The sequence below is a fragment of the Eurosta solidaginis genome, chromosome 3 (assembly GCF_040869045.1).
Source record: "Eurosta solidaginis isolate ZX-2024a chromosome 3, ASM4086904v1, whole genome shotgun sequence".
NCBI classification, from domain to species: Eukaryota; Metazoa; Arthropoda; class Insecta; order Diptera; family Tephritidae; genus Eurosta; species Eurosta solidaginis.
Genome location: NC_090321.1, coordinates 33,100,551 through 33,125,423, shown reverse-complemented (window position 1 = coordinate 33,125,423; position 24,873 = coordinate 33,100,551). Strand labels below are relative to the sequence as shown.

General features: G+C 43.2%; 1 protein-coding gene across 1 annotated transcript; it reads right to left on the bottom strand.

Moving 5' to 3' along the window:
- Window positions 1-15,459: 15,459 nt before the first annotated feature.
- eIF3b (eukaryotic translation initiation factor 3 subunit b) lies at window positions 15,460-18,556 on the bottom strand. Its single transcript, XM_067771359.1, has 4 exons — window positions 18,342-18,556; window positions 17,865-18,180; window positions 16,250-17,802; window positions 15,460-16,180 (listed from the first exon to the last, which is right to left on the bottom strand). The coding sequence occupies exons 1-4, from the start codon at window positions 18,451-18,453 to the stop codon at window positions 16,092-16,094; spliced, it is 2,070 nt and encodes a 689-aa protein (XP_067627460.1). The 5' UTR covers window positions 18,454-18,556; the 3' UTR covers window positions 15,460-16,091.
- Window positions 18,557-24,873: the final 6,317 nt, after the last annotated feature.

Genomic DNA, 24,873 nt, shown 5'->3' with positions numbered 1-24,873 from the left:
GCTCGTGACGTCTACCAATTTGGAGGCGATAGAAGCTAAGTTCAGTGCCAAGTTGTTAGTTTTGAAGTGGAAAAGACTTTGCCGCCATGTACGCTCGTTCGCGGCTATGAACGAGCTTTTCACTGCGGTGCGAGTCGAGGCAAGGGGTTTCAATACACAGTTTATTTGCGGGTTCGCACCAATAGATGATGCGGCCGACGTGGATAAGGACTACTTTCGTAATCACATAAGTCATGTGTGGCGACTTTAAAGTCAAGGTTGTCAGCTAGGGTGTGGGGGGACAAGGTGACCTAGAAGCTTCAATGTAGCCATCTTAAATCGTTCCAAAGGATCATGAACATCGCTTACATTCCGAAAAACCGGCGTGAGAGGGTTTGGCGCTACAGAAGAACGTATACATCTCAAAAAAAAAAAAAAAAAAAGCCGTGGCTCGAAACAGGGTCCTCGAGATTGAATAAAGCGAGCTTGGTTCCGTGGAATGTCTGAAGCATTTTCTGTTAAAAGTCCCAGACCCTGGGTATATTAACCGACAAATGATTAATGCTGACCCGCCTTCACGCAATAAAAGGGGACATGTCCGTAAGCACTACGAAGAGATCTGACACGAAATGATTCAGCCGTTTAACTAAAAGGGCATTGAGAGGCTTGGACTTCCGTTAGATGAGTGATCGCAGCTATTGGACGAAGAACACCTTCAAAATTAAGCACAAATGAAAATCAGGAGATCCACGGTGAGACTGTTGTTGTTGTTGCAGTGCTTCGCCCCGTCCAATAGGTGCGACCGATCACTAATTCTCATCAATATCCTCTAACGGGAGTTCGAGGAAACTTGCTGTTTCCACAGGGGCGGACCATAATGAGAGGGGTGTTAATTGAAGAGATGGTTGGTGTCATGTGGGGACACGTTACACGCAGGACATATGTTTTGTATGTCGGTGTTGATTCTGGATAGGCAAGAGTTTAACCTGTTACAGTATCCAGATCGAAGTTGAGCAAGAGTGACACGCGTTTCCCTAGGAAGTGTGCGTTCCTCTTCTGCAAGTTTAGGGTATTGTTCTTTGAGTATAGAATTCACCGGACAATTCCTGACATAGGGATCCGACGCCTGTTTGTGGAGTTCACTGAGGACCTGCTTTTGTTTTTTGGCTTCATAAGGCTGCGTTCTCAAGTGCTTATTTCCTCATAATGCTTACGGAGATGACCCCTTCAGCCCCTGGGCGGTGTTGGCTCATCAATCAGATGTCTGTTGGGATGCCCAGGTTTCTGGGTATTCAACAGGAACTGTTTTGTTAGCATTTCATTTCTCTCCCTGATGGGGAGTATTCTCGCCTCATTATGTAGATGGTGTTCTGGAGACATAAGAAGACAACCCGTGGCGGTTCTGAGGGCAGTATTTTGGCAGGTCTGTAGCTTCTTCCAGTGAGTAGACTTTAGGCTTGGCGACCATATCGGGGACGCATAGCATGCAATCGGCTGGCCAATTGCTTTGTAAGTGGTAATGAGCGTTTTTTCATCTTTTCCCCAAGTACTGCCAGCAAGAGATTTGAGGATTTTATTACGGCTCTGGATTTTCGGTACAGTTGCGGTTGCATGCTCCCAAAATGTAAATCCTGATCAAACGTCACACCCAAGTTTTTGGGGTGTAAGACAGTCGGTAGCGTAGTGCCATCGACGTGGATGTTCAAAATGGTCGACATTTGGGACGTCCATGTTGTAAATAAGGTCGCCGATTTTTTAGTCGGTGATAATATCAGGTTTCGCGAGGTGAAGAAACTGGAGATATCAGAGAGGTAGCCATTTATTTTGTTGCAAATCTCACCGATCTGTGAGCCTGGGTCTGTGGCTTTATTGTGCAGTCATCGGCTTAGGAAACGATAGTAACTCTTTCTGGTGGAGAAGATAACTTTGATATGTAGAAGTTAAACAAAAGTGGGGATAGGACACCACCCTGTGGCACCCCTTGTTTAATTGTTCTTGGTTTTGATGTTGCGGTGCTAAATTGCACAGACGCCTGCCGGCCACCCAGATAATTTGCGGTCCACCTCTTAAGACATGGGGGAAGGGTAGACCCTTCCAGATCTTGCAGTAACGTGCCATGGTTGACCGTATCAAAAGCTTTTGATAGGTCTAGCGCAACGAGTACTGTTCTATGGTGGGGTTTTGATTTAAACCGCAATTTATCTGGGTGCTGATGGCATTTAGCGCGGTGGTGGTGCTATGGAGATTTCTGAAGCCATGCTTATGACAGGCTAGTTGCAAATTTGCTTTCAAATAGGAGATAAAAATGGCTTCAAGCGTCTTATCTACTGGCGATAGGAGAGATGTCGATATGGCTCTCCTATGTTAGCTGGTTCCCCAGGCTTTAGTAGCGGGACTACCTTGGCCATTTTCCATTTTTCGGGAATGACAAAGGTGGGAAGAGACAGGCTGAAGACATGTGCTAAATATTTGAAACCCTCTTTCCCTAGGCTTTTAAGCATCGGCATGGCTATGCCGTCGGGGCTGTGGATGGTTTAGCATGACCGATGGCATCCTCAACCTCTTTGGCGGTGATGGTAATTGGGGACACGCTGAATTTATGTTTGTGCGCGTGTCTATGGGGCTCCGTCTATCTTTGTCGACCGTAGAATGAATTATATATTGTCGGCAAAAAGCGCTCGCGCATTTTTTCGCATCCGACAGCACTTTATCGCCAAAGGCGATGGAAATTTTGTCGTTGTGCTTGGACGGATTCGATAGGGACTTTACGGTAGACCAAAGCTTAAGGCTCCATTACTAATACTTAGTATAGACTTGACTTGGTTTGCGAACTGTCACTTACAGTTCTGTTAAATGAACATTGCATGTTACTGATTACTCCAAACTTAACTTGACTTAAAGTCTGTTGAATTTAGATTTTCTATGTAAGTTCTAAGTGACGTTTACATTTTGAGATGCCATTTGTTTGTTTCCATGTCATTTTGACATTTTGTCATACAAATTGACATTTATTTAAAAGTAAATTTCAAACCTGATTATGATGCCAGATTGTATGCGCCAAGTGGAGTATAATCGTGCATTTCGCCCGCTTGTGTTCATCCACAAGCAATCTGATGTGTTGGTTTATGCCCCTTATTTGGGGGTCGCGGCGGATTCAATGACCTTGCGGAAAGCTCGCTCCCCTTGGCGAGCATCAGTGGGGATAGGGAGGGCAGCAAAGCGGTTGTCTGTGAAGGATTTATGTTCTTCCCACTTTCCTTTTTTAAAGTTTATGAAAGTGCGTTTTCAGAGAAGATGAAGTCGGCGGTACGTTCGAGCGAGATGAGTATTGGCAGGTTGTCGGATGCCAATTTTACCATCGGCTGCCATTTTACGAGTCCTGCACTCACGATTGATATATCTGTGACAGCTTCCTACCATACGAGTGGGGGCGCCTCCGTTTATTGTGCAGAACGTCGTTTCTTCTATTTGATCCGCCAACATCTCACCCCTACTGTCTGCCTGCAAGTTTGAATGCCATAGATCGTGATGGGCATTGAAATCGCCTAAGATAATGCGATTATTGCCAGTGAGTAAGCCGCTGATATTAGGGTGGTATCCACAGGGACAGCAGGTGGCAGGAGGGATGTAGATGTTGATGATTTCTAGGTTTGCATCGCCTGAACGGGAAGATAAGCCTTGTCGGGATCAAATAAATGATATTGCTCAGAGTGGTGTATGATAAACGCGAGGCCGCCTGCATTTCCGCTCTCGCCATCTTTTCTGTGGACAGTATATTCAGAACAGGTCTGCAGAGCAGATCTTGCTGTGAGTTTGGTATCTTGAATCGCAGCAATGCGGATGTTGTGCCGCTTCATGAAATCGACTATCTCCGTGATCTTCCCAGTAAATCCATTACAGTTTAACTGCAGAATTCTGAAGTAAAACGGGGGAGACGTCGTCACTCTGGGAGTAAGTGACGGGTGACTACGCCTGGGTTGTGAAAGGCTAGGACGCAACTGCTGTTGTGGCCATGGCACTGGCAGACGCAGCAAAACCATTTCTCAGGACCGGGGTTAGGAGACGGACCCGGATTGGATTCGATACCTTCCCGAAGCAAGAGACAGCAGTTGATATAAAGAGTATATTAGTAGGATTAGGAGTCAAATTTTTTGTAACCTTAAGGCGTTTTACAGTTTTGTTAACTCGAAAAGAAAGACTAAAGGATTTCCTTCTACAATGAAGCTTAACGATCATACTTCGAGACCCCAGCGGGTTAGGGGATCAGAATATACCGGCGGTAGGTATGCCTGTCGTAAGAGGCGACTAAAATACCAGATTCAAGGGGCTGGGTAGCGCAACCCTTCAGGTAGCCAGCGCAATATATAGCTTCTCCAAACCCAATTGTCAACCTCACCTATCCGCGGCGAACCCTGTTTCACTAACAGAAGAGGCTCTGGCGACCCCAAGCTCCTCATGGAACTTGGGGGTGGAGAGGGAGGGAATGGCCTGAAGGTTTAATGTGGCCACATAAATCGTTCCCGAGATGGTCGGGCTAGCACCTTAATGATGCTGTGGTACCGGAGCGTGCCGGATCTGTATCCGGCAAAGGACCATCACATGGATAACACTCCCCAAAGCCTTCGGGGAGCAACCTTATCGCTACAACAGCAACAATAACATCATACTTCGAGCGATAATGCCATAATTGCTAATATGTTTGCGGATTATTTCAAATCTAGCTATTCGAACTCATCCGATTCGGTGCCGTCAGATTATACATTTAGTTTGTCCCCACTGAATTCAGCATTAGTTCCTTTTATTAGTGATGAGGATGTTCTTTGGCACTTCCCAAGGCAGTCGGTTCTATGTACCGGAGCGACTCGGGATTTTTCCCGACCAAGGACTGTCATTTCAGTGTGACCCCATTTAATTTGTTTCGTCCCTCCCACAAAATTGTCATCCTCCCAGCAGCTCCTTGCAGCAGGACTGCTACATATTCTCTTACTCCGGGAAGGTATCGAACCCAATCCGGGTCCGTCTCCTGACCCCGGTCCTGAGAAATGGTTCTGCTGCATTTGCCAGAAAAGAATCTTTTTAGGACGGTCATACTCTGTTCAGTGTGTCTCGTGCAAGGGATGGTTGCATCGGACAGGTTGTTCTGGGCTTGATCCCAAAACCCGACGTCCACGTAACTTTTATAAATCTTTTGTGGCTCCTTGCTGCTCACGCCCAAGGGCGTCCCGTAGTCTACGCCTAAGCGTATCCCCACTACCTTCCAGCAGCTTCGCTGCTCAGCAAGCCACAACAAGTACCCGCTGCTGCTCGCGCCCCACGGCGCCAACAACTCAAACAGCTGATACCACTCATAACTACTACCTTCGTAGTAGAGCTGGTAGCAATGCTGAGCATCAGCCCCTGCCCCCGTCTTCTTCTCCCCCCCTCTTTTCTGGCAGCAATCGTGCAGGCCAGGGAAACAGACTCTTAGTCCCTGCCTCCGTTTGCACCGTCTGCCAGCACAGAATATATAGGTTTGCGACATCCGCTCAATGCAGCTCCTGCCTTGGGTGGTGCCACTTTCCTAGATGTTCTGGTCTCCGCGACGGCAACCCCTCAACGGGTTTCATCGCGCCATGTTGCCAGGTCGCAAACCCAAATCATCCGGGTACCCCAATGCTTGCCCAAGGGCGCCCAGTCCCAAGGCCACAACAGCAATTGCGTCCTGGCCTTCCACAACCTAGGCGTAGTCACCCCTCACTTACCCCTAGAGTGGCGGCGTCACCCCTCATGCACTTCAGAATTCTGCAGTTCAACTGTAATGGACTAACTGGGAAGATTACGGAGATAGTCGATTTCATGAAGCGGCACAACATCCGCATTGCTGCGATTCAAGAGACTAAACTCACAGCGAGATCTGCATTGCAGACCTGCTCTGGTTATAATGTCCACAGGAAAGACCGCGAGAGCGGAAATGGAGGCGGCCTCGCGTTTATTATACACCATTCTGTGCAATATCATATATTTGATCCTGGCATCGACCGCAGTGACAATGTCTTAGAACGTCAAGGCCTATCTGTCCGGTCAGGCGATGCAAATCTAGAAATCATCAACATCTACATCCCTCCTGTCACCTGTTGCCCCAGTGGATACCGCCCTAATATCGAGGCCTTACTCACTGGCAACAATCGCATTATCTTAGGCGATTTCAATGCCCATCACGACCTATGGCATTCAAACTTGCTGGCGGACAGTAGGGGTGAGATGTTGGCGGATCAAATAGACGAAACGACGTTCTGCACAATAAACGGAGACGCCCCCACACGTATGGTAGGAAGCTGTCATAGCTCGCCAGATATCTCAATCGTGAGCGCAGAACTCGTAAACTGCGTCAACTGGCAGCCGATGGTAGCATTGGCATCCGACCACCTGCCCATACTTATTTCGTTCGAGCGTACCGCCGACTTCATCGTCACCGAAAAACGCACTTTCATAAATTTCAAAAAAGGAAAGTGGGAAGAATATAAATCTGCAACAGACAGCAGCTTTGCTGCCCTCCCTATCCCGACTGATGCCCGCCAAGGGGAGCGTGCCTTCCGTAAGGTCATTGAATCCGCCTCGGCACATTTCATTCCCGCCGGGAGAACTCCCGAAATCCGGCCCCACTTCCCGGCGGAGGCCGCGAGCTTAGCGAGGGAACGCGACCTTATAAGACAGCTTGATCCAGGCGACCCCCAAATAATAATATATAAACCAACGCATCAGATTGCTTGTGGACGAACACAAGCGGGCGAAATGGGAAGAGCACCTAAGAGGTTGTAACCTCTCTACCGGTGTAGGTAAACTTTGGTCCACCGTAAAGTCCCTCTCGAATCCGACTAAGCACAAAGACAAAGTTTCCATCGCCTTTGGCGAAAAAATGCGCGAGCGCTTTCTGCCGACAATATATAATGCATCCTACGGTCGACAAAGATAGACGGAGAGCCAATAGACACGCACATAAACACAAACTCAGCGCGTCACGAATTACCATCACCGCTAGAGAGGTTGAGGACGCCATTGGTCGCGCTAAACCATCCAAAGCAGTGGGCCCAGACGGCATAGCCATGCCGATGCTTAAAAACCTAGGGAAAGAGGGTTTCAAATATTTAGCGCATGTCTTCAACCTGTCTCTTTCCACCTTTGTCATACCCGAGAAATGGAAAATGGCCAAGGTGGTCCCGCTACTAAAGCCTGGGAAACCAGCTAACGTAGGTGAGTCATATCGTCCGATATCTCTCCTATCGCCAGTGGCAAAGACGCTTGAAGCCATTTTGCTCCCTTATTTCCAAGCACATTTGCAGCTAGCCCCTCATCAGCATGGCTTCAGAAAACTCCATAGCACTACCTCCGCACTAAATGTCATTAGCACCCAGATAAATTGCGGTTTGAATCAATACCCCCACCATAGAACAGTACTCGTAGCGTTAGGCCTATCAAAAGCTTTTGATACGGTCAACCATGGCTCGTTACTGCAAGACCTGGAAGGGTCTACCCTTCCCCCATGTCTTAAAAGGTGGACCGCAAATTATCTGGGTGGTCGGCAGGCATCGGTGCAATTCAGAAACGAAACATCAAAACAAAGGAGAATTAAACAAGGGGTGCCACAGGGTGGTGTCCTATCCCCGCTTTTGTTTAATTTCTACATATCTAAGCTACCTTCACCACCGGAAGGAGTCACAATCGTTTCCTACACCGATGACTGCACAATAATGGCCACAGGCCCAGGCCCAAAGATCGATGAGCTATGCAATAAAATAAACGGCTATCTCCCTGATCTCTCCAGTTTTTTCGCCTCGCGAAACCTGGCATTGTCACCGACTAAATCTTCCGCGACCTTATTTACAACATGGACGCCCCAAATGTCGACCATATTGAACATCCACGTCGATGGCACTACGCTACCGACTGTCCTACACCCCAAAATCTTGGGTGTGACGTTTGATCAGGATCTACATTTTGGTGCGCACGCAACCGCAATTGTTCCAAGAATTCAGAGCCGTAATAAAATCCTCAAATCCCTTGCTGGCAGTACCTGGGGAAAAGATAAAGAAACGCTCTTGACCACATACAAAGCAATTAGCCAGCCGATTACGTGCTACGCGTCACCCATATGGTCGCCAAGCCTAAAAACCACCCACTGGAAGAAACTACAGGCCTGCCAAAATACTGCTTTCAGAATCGCCACGGGCTGTCTTCTTATGTCCCCAGAACACCATCTGCATAATGAGGCGAGAATACACCCCATCAGGGAGAGAAATGAGATGCTGACCAAACAGTTTCTGTTGAATACCCAGAAACCTGGGCATCCCAACAGACATCTGATTGACGAACCAGCACCGCCTAGGGGCCTAAGGAGTCATCTCCGTAAGCATTTTGAGGAAATACGGCACCTGAGAACCCAGCCGTATGAAGCGGAAAAACACAAGCAGGTCCTTGGTGAACTCCATAGACAGGCGTCGGACCTTTATGTCGGGAATTGCCCGGTGAATCCAGTACTTGAAGAAAAATATCCAGAACTCGCAGAAGAGGAACGCATACTCCCCAGGGAAACGCGTGTCACTCTTGCTCAACTTCGTTCTGGATACTGTAACAGGTTAAACTCTTACCTATCCAGAATCAACCCCGACATACAAAATGTATGCCCTGCTTGCAATGTGTCCCCACATGACACCAACCATCTCTTTAATTGTAATGTGGAACCAACGCCTCTAACACCCCTTTCCTTATGGTCCACCCCTGTTGAAACGGCAAGTTTCCTTGGACTCCCGTTAGAGGATATTGATGACAATTTGTGATCGGTCGCGGCTATTAGGTGGGGCGAGCATTGCTACAACAACAACAACAACATGTTCTTTGGCATCTGGAAAATCTGAAAATATCTTACATTGCTGGACCTGATCAAATTCCGCCGGTTTTGCTAAAAACTTGTGCACAATACCTATATCGACCTCTAGCTTGTTTATTTGTATTTGTATTTAATGCCTCCCTGAAGCAAGGGATGTTTCCTATGAAGTGGAAAGAGTCATTTATAATTCCTCTCCATATAAGTGGCAGCAGATCTTGTGTCACAAATTACAGAGGAATAGCTTAACTCAATGTCATTCCCAAGCTGTTCGAAGCCATTGTCAGAAATCAACTGGCGTTCAGTATATCTTCGGTTATTGACTTATCACAGCACGGATTTTGTAAGGGAAAGTCAACAGTGTCTAACCGTCTAGAGTTCACGACCCTTGTATCCAATAGCTTTAAATCTAACTGCGAAATGGATGTTATTTACACAGATTTTAGTAAGGCGTTTGATAAAGTATCCCATTCTCTGCTCTTACACAAACTCGACCGGTTAGGCTTTCCTCCTTTACTTCTCTCTTGGGTTTCTTCTTATTTGAATAAACGTAAACAAACAGTTATTTTAAACAACTGTTGGTCCAAATTCATCAATGTAACTTCTGGTGTTCCACAAGGTAGTGTGGCCTGTGTTATTTCTACTATTCATTAACGACCTACCAAGTGTTTTGAAGCACTGTAAGCCGTTGATGTATGCGGATGACGTGAAACTTATTATGCCTATCCGCTCACCAGAGGATAGAGCACTTCTTCAGTTAGATCTGAACAGCCTAGTTGTGTGGTGTAATGCTAACCTCATGTCACTAAACCTTTCGAAGTGTAAGTTCATGTGTTTTACACGAAAACCCTTTAATTTCCATGATGATTGGAGATTATGTTATTAAGCAAGTTATCAACTTCACTGACCTAGGTGTTACAATGGACCCTAAGCTTGACTTTGGGTTACATATAGAAACTTGCGTTAATAGGGCTAAAGGTACTTTGGCGTTCGTGAAAAGGTGGTCAAAGGAATTTAATGATCCGTACGTTACTAAAACTGTTCTTACATCATTGGTGAGGCCAATATTGGAATATGCTTCGATAAGTCAGCGTCATAATATAATGGTGTATCGTTCAATTATTGAGCCGCACTTTATATACTGTCCTACAATTCTGCTGATAGCGAGTGATATGCACATTAAAAGACTACAAATACAACAAAACAAGGCAATGCGATTTATATTAAAATGTCCCCCAAGAACATCAAAAACTATAATGCTGAATCGGTTAAACTGGCTTAGTATAAAACAGTCAATAAGTTACTTCACTTTAAAATTTATACATCATGTAAGATTAGGAATGCTACCGAGTTACCTGGGCAATAAAATATTATATAATCACGAGATCCATAGTTATGGAACTAGATACTGCAATAATGTAAGACTGCCTAGAGTAAGAACAGAGTTCGCAAAGAAGACTTTAGAATACACAGGGTACAAAATGTACAATGAACTACCTACTGAGATAAAAGATTGTGAAAATATTAATAAGTTTAAAGTAAAATTATTTTTATATTCTAAAACACTTGATGTTTAATGAAGCAAATATTTACTTAACATCAACTATGTCTTGAAGACCGTAATAAATAAATATATTGTTAGGAATATTAGCAAAACTGAGGAGTGCTGCCATCTCCAGGCCGATGCTAAGCAGTGACGTGAATTCACATCAATAATTCAATCATTATGTATCTACATAAACGAATCAATAATTGCGTCTACACATATGTACACATTCCGACGAGCAACATTTACATACAAGGCAGCGAGAGATGAGATGTCACACACCGATGAATTTACTTATACGCTTATGTGTGTGCGGGAGACTGTAAACTACAAACACGCAGTTTGAGTGTTATTGTGAAGTATTTGAATAAAGGCCATTTTTTTCCATTATTCAATATTGGAGTTATTTATTCAACAGTTTAGCGATACGAACCTAGCAAAAGGGCAAATAAGAAGATTTGCAGCAAATTCGTTACAATTGGTGTCAGAAGAGGAATTGTTGAATAAATTCCAGAGGACAACAAGGACATGGCAAAGTTCAGTGAATTGAAGATCCAGCAACTAAAGAAGGAGTTGGAGAGCCGTGGATTGAATACAAGCGGCGTTAAACTTGAACTTCAGGCACGGCTACGAGAGGCAATGGAAGGAGAAGGAATTGATGTGGAAGAGTATGACTTTCATCTTGATGGCGAGGAAATAACAAAAATCGAAGAAACACCGCAGACAATGGCGAACACAGACTTGAACATGATTTTGGCTGCAATATCTGCTCAAACATCGACAGTGGCTTCTCAACTGGAATCGCAAAGGACAGATATAACATCTCAACTGGCATCTCAACTAGAAGAACAGAAAACGTATATGTCATCTCAACTAGAAGAACAGAAGACGTATATGGTATCCCAGATGGAAGCACAAGAAACGCGTATATCCGAAATGTCGTCGCAAATGTCATCTCAGCTGGAATCGCAGGAGAACCGTATAACAGCGAAGATTGAAGCACAAGAGGCACGGATATCCGAAATGTCGGCTCAAATTTCAACACAGATATCATCGCAGATCTCTGCTCAACTGGAAGAGCAAGAAGGACGTATTTCCTCGAAGTTGGAGGCGCAAGATACAAAAATTTTACAGTTTGAAGAAAAAATCGAGGCCGAGGTGGATGCTTTGAGAGGACGTATCGAGCAGTTGCAACTGAATCGCCCAGCAGTTTCAACTAGTAATTCAAAGGTAAAAACACCATCCTTTGACGGTTCTGTTCCTTTCCAGGTCTTTAAGCTACAGTTTGAGAAGACCGCAGCAGTGAACAGCTGGAATGTGGAAGATAAAGTTACCGCACTCTTCGTAGCATTGAAAGGACCAGCTGCCGAAATCTTACAGACTATTCCAGAGTACGAACGGAACAGTTATGACGCATTGATGGCTGCTGTTGAACGGCGATACGGAAGCGAGCACAGGAAACAGATATTTCAAATAGAATTGCAAAACCGCTACCAAAAAGCTAACGAGACTTTGCAGGAGTTTGCTTCGGACATTGAAAGATTGGCTCATCTTGCAAATGCGGATGCACCCGTGGAATACACTGAAAGGGTAAAGATTCAGAGCTTTATAAATGGCATACGGGACGTCGAAACAAAGCGAGCTACATACGCAAACTCAAAGCCAACATTCGCAGAAACGGTGTCACAAGCTCTGATTCAGGAAACAGCGTCGCTTCTGTGTAAGCCAGTTTTCAAAGCACGCCGTGTGGAAGTAGAAAGGCCAGAGTGGGTAGACGCAATATTGGAGGCACTGAAAGGATCGCAAAAGCGAAGTGAAAAAGTTATCAAATGCTTCAAATGCGGGAAGTCCGGTCACATAGCACGTCATTGCGATCTTGGTCTTAATAGTTCCAACAATGTGGGTGGCCGTAAACGCAAAGCTGGAGGAGATGAGCAAGAGCGAGTAAGAGGTAGAGAGCTAGATCCAGCTATTGAATGCCCTGTGATATCTGTGTCGCAAATTGGAAGGAAATCAAGTAGTCTTACCGTCAGAGGGAATGTGGATGGCAAAGAACGAATACTGACTGTAGATACGGGCGCATCTCATTCCTTGATCCGATCTGACTTGGTCAACAGGAGAGTAAAACCGTTACCTGGAGCAAAGTTGCGTACGGTCACTGGGGAGTATAACCAAGTTCAGGGAGAAGTGATATGTGAAGTATTGATTGGGAAGGTCATGGTCCTACACAAATTTGTTGTGGCGGAGATTGTTGATGAAGTTATATTGGGAGTGGATTTCTTGGTTGACCATGACATCAAGATCGATATGCAGAGAAGGGTGATGCGTTATGAGAACCAAGATGTGCCACTTAACTTTAGTTTGAAAAAAGGGTTCAGCAGTAATCGGGTACTGGTGGAGAAGACTCGACGAAGGCCACGAAATTCAAAGGTAAAGGTTGATGGAACAAATGGGCCAAACAAATCAAAACCGAAGGTACCTGTGAGAGAAACACTGGCATTGAAAAGCCCTAACGGACGTACTAAACCAAGAAAGAATGCAATGGTGGTTTCAAGCCAAGGCACACTACTGTTGTGAAGCGTCGGAACGATACTGATTATGCAAAGGAAATCCGTCCAGCGCAAGCTCTGCGAAGTAATTCTTCATTGGCCAAGAAACAGATTGCGAGGGAACGATCCAGAATAATGAGTAGTAAGATGGAACACAGGTACGACAGGGAAAATAATTCGGAAGGTTTCCGGAATGGAGATTTGGTACTGTTAAACAACCCTCACCGGCGGAAAGGTGTTCCAGCCCAATTTCGGTGCAGTTGGGAAGGCCCGTACAAAGTTGTGAAGAAGATCAGTGATACCATCTACCGCATACAAACCACTGGGAAACCACGGATTAGAAGGGTGGTACATTTGGAGATGCTAGCGGCGTTTAGATTGGGAGATTTGTCTGATCGGGACGATCAGACTTAGGTGGAGGGCAGAGTTACGAATATTAGCAAAACTGAGGAGTGCTGCCATCTCCAGGCCGATGCTAAGCAGTGACGTGAATTCACATCAATAATTCAATCATTATGTATCTACATAAACGAATCAATAATTGCGTCTACACATATGTACACATTCCGACGAGCAACAATTACATACAAGGCAGCGAGAGATGAGATGTCACACACCGATGAATTTACTTATACGCTTATGTGTGTGCGGGAGACTGTAAACTACAAACACATGCATATATCTTATCTGAGTTGTCACAAGAGAGAGCAATAATTTGTGCACGTAGTTGTGACTGGCGATTTTGTAGCCGAAACAACTAGTAAGTTCTGGAAATCGAAGAGCCTAGAAGTATGCAGCGTAAACTATAAAAGCGGGGCAAGCGAGTAAGAAGTAATTCAGTTTGATTTGAGTTGTCAAGCAGTTACGACTAAGACGGTATCTAGCGAGCAATAGCAGTATTATTTTGAAAGTCAGTTTCATTTAAGCTATCAGTTTGGTTATTAAGCTATTCGTTGCACAGTTTGAGTGTTATTGTGAAGTATTTGAATAAAGGCCATTTTTTTCCATTATTCAATATTGGAGTTATTTATTCAACAGTTTAGCGATACGAACCTAGCAAAAGGGCAAATAAGAAGATTTGCAGCAAATTCGTTACAATATTAATAATAATAATAATATAATCTGGAGCCCACGTTATCAAATTCACTGCGATAAACTGGAATCGGTCCAAAAACAGTTTTTGCTTTTTGCTTTGAAACAATTGCCTTGGGACACGTCAAGGAATCTTCCACCGTACTGCAGCCGGTTAAAACTATTACAGTTGCCTACATTACAGAGCCGTAGGGAGATGCTTAATGTCTTATATATAGTAAAACTCTTAAGAGGGATGATAGCTAGCCCATTTCTGCTTAGCGAAATTAAGTTCAACGTGCCAGTCAGACCGTCTAGATATTATCAACAACTGCATATAAGTACATGCAGAACGAACTTTGAAATGCATGACCCACTTCGTGGTATTTGTCATGATTTCAATAATCACTGCAAAAATTTAGATACATGCGATCCGATTTGATTTTCAGGATTAAAAAGTACCTATTTACTACCTTAAATATGTAAGGTGTAACCCCTATACCTCTGTGTGACTTTGCATTTGAATAATTTAATACATAAGTATACAGTATATTTTTGTAATTATCATATATTTAAGTTGCCAAGCCTTTTGTTTGTTTTTTATACTATACTTTCTTTAGTCTGATTAATTGTTAAATTTGTAGACTAATAAATAAATAAATATGGAGCAGTCTCGCTGCAAGGAGCTGCTGGGAGGATGACAATTTGTGAGAGGGACGCAACAAATTAAATGGGGTTACACTGAAATGACAGTCCTTGGTCGGGAAAAATCCTGAGTCGCTCCGGTACATAGAACCGACTGCCTTGGGAAGCGGGCAAAGGATCATCAACATCGCTTACATTCCCCAAAACCGGCGGGAGTGTTTTTGACGCTGCAAGAAGAATGGAAGTCGAAACAGAGTCCTCGAGATTAAATAAAGCGAGCTTGGTTCCATGGGATGTCTGAAGCATTTCTGTTAAAAGTCCCAGACCCCTGGGTATATTAACCAACAAATTATTGTTGCGGACCCGCCTTCAAGCAATATAAGGGGGCATGTCCGTGATAACTACGAAGAGAGCTGGCCCAAAATGATTCAGCCGTTTACACTAAAGGGCATTGAGAGGCTTGGACTTCCGTTAGATGAGTGATCGCAGCTATTGGACGAAGAACACCGTTAAAATGAAGCACAAATGAAAAGCAGGAGATCCATGGTGACACTGTTCAAGTTTTTTATACCACAAGGGTATCAAAACATATATCATGATGGTTCTGAAATCAGTGTTTTGATTGATTTGCAAACTAGATAATAAGCGTTCAACTTGTTTTGTCGCTGGAATCTGATGTGCACATAAAATTTGTTTCTGCGTTTTAGAGAGAGGCAGTGTTGGCGGGACTACAACATTAATATAGTAAAACTTCGGCCACCTACGTCTTGCTCTACACATCACGGCTTTTGCATACTAAATAAAAGCAATTGTTTCTTTGTTCTTTTTTCGCTTTTTTCTTGCTTATGGCATACAAATACAGAGAAAATGTATATTTAATTTTGTTAAAAATCAGCATAATTAATACAGCACATCTATTAGTAAAGTTATTCATTAGATTTGCTAACATATTGTAAGAAATTCGGTTACTATATTTATATATGGATATATATGTATGTAGTATGTGTGCACTTGTAAGATTAAATACGAATAATTTTTGTAAATTTATAGTAAAACAAAATTTCAAGCTTTAAAATTAATACGCAAAACAAAGTTGACGTAAGGATAATATAAGCGTAGATATTATTTACCAATTCAGTTTTGAATTGATGAAGAAAGTTTTAATTAAGCTGTGTAGTAAATTTACGCGTGATAAATTAATAACTACGAGTAAAAAGAACTGTTGTATAGCGTATTTTCTCTAGTTTTTGCGAACCGTCTATTATGATTCTATGTATTTTTGTATTCTAATCAAATCTGATTGATAAATGATTAAATATTGTATAATTTTTTAGCTTAAATACAACGCCTTTGTTATTATTATGAAGCTACACCTCCGTATGTACAAACGTAAAGTACAAAGGCGTATACTTTCACAGAAAACTTCAAAACTCTTGGCCGTCTACTCGAGTACGGTTACTTCTTCCTTGACTAAAAATTCAACAATTTCCTCATCCACTTCTTCGGTATCTAAATTATCAGTGTCGAAATCTGCAATGGAATGAAAGCGTGTTAAATAGATTGAAAAATATCTATTTTTTTTTTTATTTCCAAACTTACGATTTCTAAGTTGCATACGTCGTGCCTTCTGCTCCTTCCATTCAGCAATACGCTTATTACGATACTCCATAAACTGTTCGCGTAGTTGTGCGCGTTTCTCCAGCAGTTCCTTGGAGGCGCGTGTCAAACGCAAACGATCCTTCTGTTCAAATATTGGATAGTATTTCTTTAAGTTCTTCTTAATATCCTTCTGTTGTGCTTCGGTCAACAATGTGGGTGGACGTGGACGCCATAAAAATTGTACGAAATTCTTAAGTATCGTACGTCGTATGATACGTCCCTGGAAGGTGTACATATTGAATCCAGTGTCTTCCTTAACCTTCCACGCCGAAACACCAGTTACAACATAACGTCCTGTTGGATCCCATTCAACTTCAGACGCGCGGAAATGATCGGGTGATGCACTTATAATGAAATCATTGTTAGTGTCAACGAATTCAAAAGTGCCCATAGAGAGATTTGCCATAACAATAAATTGGCCGCGAGGTGACCAAAATAAATGCGTACAAGACTTCTTTTCTAATTTCTTTACGAGTGTAGGTTTCACACCTTTATTCACTTCATAAAAGCTAACATTGGCATTGCTCTGTTCCCCATGAATAATGGAGAACTTGTTACCGACTGGCTCCCATGCGAAAGCAAGTATCAATTCACGTATCTCCACAGAATCAACAGGGATTTCTTTTTCACGCATATGAAAGATTTCGAAATTGTAAAACATGCCAAGGAATTTAACATCCAACTCCTTCTTGTCCTTCTTCAACTTTGAGTAACGATCGACTTTGACGCAGAGATAATCACCGGATTTTTGCCAGTGTAGCTTACAATCGGCCACATGGAATAAATTCTTATTACGAATCTCACGTTTTTTCGGAATCTCCATTAGTGTAACACGCGCAGGAATCTGATTCTGTTCTTCCACCCAATAGGCTATTACATTATCAGTCGGCGACCATGAGAATCCACGTATGCCAGGGATTTTAATTGATTTCAAATCAAGTAGATAGAAAGATGGCGTCTCATAGATATGAATTGAGTTATCGCCCAAACGTGCGACAAACTTGTCATCATGCGACCAACGGAACATTGATAATACTGACATACCATCAGCGACGAACGAGCGTTTCTCCGCACCAGTACGTATATCCCAAATTATAACCTTCTGACCAGTGGGCGTGGGCCCATAAGTGACGAGATAATTTTCACAAGGTGAGAACTCTACGAACTGTGTGCTTGGATGTGGGAATTTCTGTATTTTTTGGAAGCTACTACCACCCCAAATAGCTACACCTGGCTTGTGGAACGTCACCACATAAGTTCCAAGCGGTGACCACTTGACAAATGTATCTGTGAAACGTTCACGAGACTCCAATTCATTGGGTTCTGGTAGGGTATTTTGCCAAAAAGAGACTTGAACAGAGTTCGGTGCGGTTTCAGCAGCAACGCTATATTGGTCGTAGGCATCTGGATCGTTGATGAATGTATATAAATCATTCTGTACCTTGAATGGTTGAGGTGTTGGAGGTTCCCATTTTTCTGGTATATTCTCATATCTAAAACAAGTGTACGTTATATAATTGCTAAATTTTGGCATATCTATCAACAATCAACTTACTTCTGAAAGTCGGTAAATAAGTTAACAGCGAAAGTGTGATTCTTATCAAGACGATGATTATTCAAATTTTTTACCGCTTCCTCCGCCATACTGGCGTTTTTATATTCCATAAAAGCATAGCCTTTTGTTTTGCCATCGTCGTCTACGGGGAACACAACATTTACAATTTCACCGCAATGCGCAAACAATTTGTGGATGACAGTTTTCAATTTTTCCAAACGCGATGGTTCCACTTTTGGAATGTTGTCAACAACAACAACACTTTCAACGCCATCCGTCTCTAAAGGACGCTGCGCCAACATGTTGGCGAGAAGTTCTGTAAATCAAATAAAACTTTATTTAGCATTTTATTTCAATAAGTTTGTGCCAATTTCTGTAATTACTAAATTTGGAAGCATTATTTATTTGAGGTTATGTTGCGTATATGGTGCTTCGCATGCAAAGACCAGCACTGCAATATGATGCGCTGGCACTTACCTTCGTCTGGAATATCATCAACAAAGCCCTCGGGATCATCAAAATTTGGCTCCTCTTCATAGTCACCATCATTGGCATCTGCTCCGTATTCCTCACTTTTCTTTTTAGCCATTTTAAATTACGTGAATGCACTTTTTCTTAAAACTTCAGCGGCTTTTAGTCATCAAGGAAACGCACACAAAACGCAAAGAATTTTGGTCGACGAATTGAATGAAAGCTCAAAATCATCTCAAAATGACAGGGGAACTATCAAATAGACGATGATTATCATGGAATGAGATAGTTAGCGATTAGAAAGAAGTGTCAGACATGGTTCAACTATACGGTTGGTTTATCTCTACAGTAATAACGTACCTGTGTTCAGGTTGTCAAAATCTGTGCATTGGAGTTAGGCGAACAGAATGGAAAGCAAACATAAAACTTTGTAATGTTTGTGTGGTGTGGGAAAATAAAACGTTAAGTAAGATGCATCTACGCATAAAAGGCCAATTAATGGTGACTTATCCATAACCAGACAAAAAAGCTGATTGAACCAACCTTAAGGGCTAATTAAACTTCCTTAACCCTAACGCCATAGTCGTAACCATACCCATCTCCAAAGTGATCGATTAATGGTGCCTTAACCTAAAAATAGTGAAAATTTCATAAAAATGAAGAAAACGCAAAAAATTACAAACATATTCCACAAAAAATAAGTCTCTTAGTCATAACGTATCCAAAACAATGAATAAAATCTACAAAAAGTTATTAAATTCACCAACTCAAATATTTTTAGGTTATGGATATGGCGAGAAACCAAAAACCCATTGGTTGGCTATGGTATGGTTATGGCATTAGCGTTATGGTATGGCACCATTAATCGATTACATTGATTTCCATAAGGTAGGTTCGATCACCTTTTTTATCTGGTTATGGTTTTATGGTTATAAGTCACCATTAATTGACCCTTTATGGAAATCAATGTAATCGATTAATGGTGCCATACCATAACACTAACGCCATAACCATATCATAGCCTACCAATTGGTTTTTGTTTTCTCGCCATGTCCATAACCTAAAAATATTGTAACGAATTTACTTGCAAATCCTCTTATTTGCAATCCTCTGCTAAGTTCGAATCACTAAACTGTTGAATAAATAACTCCAATATTGAATAATGGAAAAATGTCCTTTATTAAAGTACTTCACAATACCACTTATACTTTGCTACTCGCTGGCTTAATAACCAAACTGATTGATAACTCAAATTAAACTGAATTACTTCTTACTCGCCTGCATCGCTTTTATAGTTTACGCTGCATACTTCTAGGCTCTTCGATTTCCAGAAGTTACTAGTTGTTTCGGCTACAAAATCGCCAGCCACAACTACGTGCACAAATTATTGCTCTCTCTTGTGACAACTCAAATAAGGTATATGCATGTGTTTGTAGTTTACAGTCTCCCGCACACACATAAGCGTATAAGTAAATTCATCGGTGTGTGACATCTCATCTCTCGCTGCCTTGTATGTAAATGTTGCTCGTCGGAATGTGTACATATGTGTAGACGCAATTATTGATTCATTTATGTAGATACATAATGATTGAATTATTGATGTGCATTCACGTCACTGCTTAGATCGGCTTAGAGCTGGCAGCACTCCTTAGTTTTGCTAATATTCGTAACACTGCCCTCCACCTAAGTCTGATCGTCCCGATCAGACAAATCTCTCGATCTAAACGCTGCTAATCTCTCCAAATGAACCACTTTCATTTTGGTTCGTGGTTTGGTAGTGGTTTGTATGCGGTACACTACATCGTTGATCCGTTTTACAACTTTGTATGGGCCTTCCCAGTTACACTGCAATTTCGGGGACAAACCTTTTTTTCGTTGTGGGTTGTATAGCAGCACCAAATCTCCTTCCTGAAACCCTTCCGAATTAATTGCTTTATCGTACCTCGCTTTCATCTTGTCACTCATAATCTTTGCTCGTTGCCTTACCAGATCGTGTATCTCTCTCAGCTCCTCTTCTAAGACATCAGTGGATTTCTTGACATTCCTCTCCGCATCGGCATCTATCCCATACTTCAAATCAGCTGGCAGTCGAAGGTCATTGCCAAATATTACCTTTGCGGGAGTTTGGCCCGTTGTGTCATGTACTGCCGATCGGTAGGCCATCAAGAATAATGATATGTGTGTATCCCAGTCCTTATGGTACTTGTCGACTACTTTCCTTAAATGCTCCTCCAATGTTCTATTGAAACGTTCCACCATACCATCGGACTGAGGATGCAATGCAGTTGTCCGTGTTTTTCGTATGCCCAACTTCTTGCACAGTTCTTGGAACACAGCTGATTCAAAATTCCTGCCTTGGTCAGAATGTAACTCCATTGGTACACCATACCTTGCAACCCATTCGTTTTTAACCACTTCTGCTACTGTTTCTGCTTCTTGGTTTGGGATTGGGTATACCTCTGGCCATTTACTGAAATAATCCATAACCACCAGTACGTATTTGTTTCCGCGGTTGCTAGTAGGAAATGGACCTGCGACATCCATGGCGATCCTTTCAAATGGTGCACCTGAAATATACTGCTTCATCTGGCCACGACTTCGGGTTTTGGGCCCTTTCGCTCTGTTGCATACCTCGCAATTGGCAATCCACTCGGTGACCGACTGACGGCAACCAACCCAATAGAATCTCTGCTTAATTTTCTCGAGTGTCTTCGTGATTCCAAGATGGCCTCCACTTGGACCATTGTGCAACTCGCTGAGCACGTCAGGAATCCTCTTTCTGGGAACAACTATAAGTTTCTTCTTGCACTGACCATCCTCACTCTCCCATACTCGATGCAAGCAACCGGATATCAATTCCAAACTGTTCCACTGTGCCCAATATGACTTCGCAATGGGACTCTCTGCTGGCTGACATATCCTCTCTGCTTGGTCTTTCGTTTCGTTCGAGCCCTTGCATAACATGTGACAGATCTGTATCTTCTAGCTGACACTTTCTTAGTTGTTCCTTGTCCCATTCATCCGTACACGTTATAGTCATTAGCCGGACATCTATAATGTCTTCTTTAGCCTCGGCCTTTGAACAGTGCTTGCATTCCAAACTACATGGCCTTCGTGACATTGCATCGGCATTTCCATGGGTACTACCTTTTCGATGCTCAATGGAAAAGTCATAGCTTTGAAGTCGCTCGATCCACCGTGCCAATTGTCCTTCCGGATTACGGAACTGCAGAAGCCATTTCAATGCTGCGTGATCTGTCCTGACATGGAATCGCTGGCCGTAGAGGTATTTGTGAAAATGTTTAATGCACTCTACCAATGCCAACAGCTCTCTCCGCGTAACACAGTAGTCCCTCTCTGGTTTTCCAATCGAACGGCTGTAATATGCAACTACCTTCTCCTGTCCATCGACCAGTTGTGATAAAACGCCTCCTATAGCATATCCACTTGCATCTGTATCTAGAATAAATGTTGCTCCTGGAATCGGATATGCTAACATTGGGGCAGTGCATAAACGCTCCTTCAATGTTTGGAAAGCCACTTCTTGCTCCTTCTTCCATTCAAAAGCTTTGTTTTTTCTTGTAAGCTCATGGAGGCTATGGGCTACGCTGGAAAAATTTGGTACAAATCGGCGGTAATATGTGCACAGCCCAAGAAAACTTCTCAATTCATGTAGATTCTGTGGTCTTGGCCAATCCTGTACAGCCTCTATTTTTTCGTTCGCAGTGCAGATGCCCTCTGTCGTTACCTTGTGACCCAAATAATTGACTTCCTTTTTAAACAGCGCACACTTTTTGGGACTTAACTTCAGACCAGCGCCAGCTATTCTCTGGAAAACTTCCTCCAAGTTCTTAAGATGGTCATCAAAGTTCTTGCCCAATACGATGATGTCGTCCAGGTACACCAAGCATGTTTTCCAATGTAGTCCTTTCAGTACCTGGTCCATGAGTCTCTCAAAAGTAGCTGGTGCATTACAAAGTCCAAAAGGCATCACTGTAAATTGCCAAAGACCATCACCGACACTGAAGGCTGTTTTCTCTTTGTCTTCCTCCTCTACCTCCACTTGCCAGTAGCCGCTTTTCAAGTCCAATGTGGAAAACCATTTCGTACCAGAGAGCGAGTCCAGAGTGTCGTCAATTCTAGGCAATGGGTAGCTATCCTTTTTCGTAACGTCATTCAACTTCCGGTAGTCCACGCAAAACCTCATTTTTCCATCCTTCTTCTTTACAAGTACTACCGGTGAGCTCCAGGGACTAGCTGATGGTTCGATGACGCCGCTGTCGCTTGACGGATCGGCCTCGCATCTCCAGTGTCAATTTTATGTTTCACAACGTTGGTGCGGCCTGGTTTAGAACCATCCTGGTCAAATATGTTCGCGTACTTTAGGAGCAGTTGTTTTGCCTTACTCTGATATGCTTCCTCTAACCCCTGCGTCCATGCCGTGATGTCATTTGAAAGATTAGTATTACTAGCTGAAACGTGTTCCTGGAGCTGTTCACGGTTAATAACTACTTCAGCCTCTTGGCATCTTCCCAAAATAGCTCCTTTAGTCAGTTTGAGTGGTGAATTGAATTCATAGAGTACTCTTACCGGAACACGTCCATCTTGTTTTGTCATAGCCAGGGTTTTTCCTACAAGTATGTTCAGTGCTGATTTGTTTGCTGCTTCGACAACCCACAATTTGTTTGTCCCACAATCTCCACCAACCTTTGCCCAGATGACTGCTTCGGATTTTGGTGGTATTCGCTGACTCTCTTCCACCAGCACTCGTTTACTGCTGTAGCCTCTCTCGTAGCCGAAATTAAGTGGTACATCCATGTTCTTATATCGCATCGTCTTGCTTTGCATGTCGATCTTGATGCCCTGGTCGATTAAGAAGTCCACTCCAATTATGATTTCATCAACAATCTCTGCCACTATAAAATTGTGTACTACCGTGACGTTCCCAATTGCCACTTCACATGATACTTCTCCTAGAACCGTGCTGTCTTCTCCAGTGGCTGTACGCAATCTTGCTCCATGCAATGGTGTTATCTTCTTGTTGACTAAATCCGCTCGAATGATGGAATGAGATGCACCCGTATCTACAGTCAGTAAACGTTCCTTTCCATCCACATGTCCTCCGATAGTAAGATTGTTTGACCTTCTTCCAATTTGTGAGATAGAGATTATGGGGCATTCAATTGAGGGAGCCAGCTGTCGCCCCTTGCGGCTGACTCGCTTTAGTTTAGCGATTGAGTGGACTTGGAGATTTGCTCATCTCCTTCAGCTCTGCGTTTACGGCCACCCACATTGTTGGAGCTATTGGGACCGGTGCTACAATGTCGTGCAATATGACCTGGGTTGCCGCACTTGAAACATTTAATAACTCCGGCATTTTTCTGTTGTGATCCCTTCAGTGCTTCCAAAATTGGGTCTACCCATTCTGGCCTTTCTACTTCTACACGATGAGCCTTATATGCTGGTTTACTTAATAGGGAGGCAGTTTCCTGAGTCAATGCATGTGATACCGTTTCAGCAAATGTCAGTTTTGGGTTCGCGTATGTAGCTCGCTTCGTTTCCACGTCTCGTATGCCATTTATAAAACTCTGGATTTTTACCCTCTCGGTGTATTCCACGGGTGCGTCCGCATTTGCGAGATGAGCCAACCTTTCAACATCTGAAGCAAACTCCTGCAAAGTCTCATTCGCTCTTTGGTGACGGTTTTGCAACTCAATTTGGAATATCTGTTTCCTATGCTCGCTTCCATAACGTCGTTCTACAGCAGCCATCAATGTTTCATAACTGTTCCGTTCGTACTCTGGAATCGTCTGTAAGATTTCCGCTGCAGGCCCTTTCAATGCCACGAACAGTGCAGCAACTTTATCTTCTGCATTCCAGTTGTTCACTGCTGCGGTCTTCTCAAACTGTAGCTTGAAGACCTGGAAAGGAACAGAACCGTCAAACGATGGTGTTTTTACCTTTGGATTGCTTGCTGAAACAGCTGAGCGGTTTAGTTGTAACTGCTCCATACGACCTTTTAACGCTTCTATTTCGGCATCAATTTTGTCCTCGAGTTGTAAAATTTTTGCATCCTGCTCTTCCAGTTTCACAAAGAGCTGTGATGATACCTGTTCCGAAATTTGTGCCGACATTTCAGATATACGTGCCTCTTGCGCTTCCAGTTGAGATGCTAAATATGCCTTCTGTTCTTCCAATTGTGATGTTATACGGGTTTCCTGCGCTTCAATCTTCGATGTTATGCGTGTCTCTTGGGATTCCATCTGTGATGACATTGTCGATGTTTGAGCAGATATTGCAGCCAAAATCATGTTCAAGTCTTTGCTCGTAACTGTCTGCGATGTTTCGTTTTTCTCATCAATTTTTGTTACTTCCTCGCCATCAAGATGAAAGTCATACTCTTCCACATCAATTCCTTCCGCTTCCATTGCCTCTCGTAGCCGTGCCTGAAGCTCAAGTTTAACGCCGCTTGTATTCAACCCACGGCTCTCCAACTCCTTCTTTAGTTGCTGGATTTTCAATTCACTGAACTTTGCCA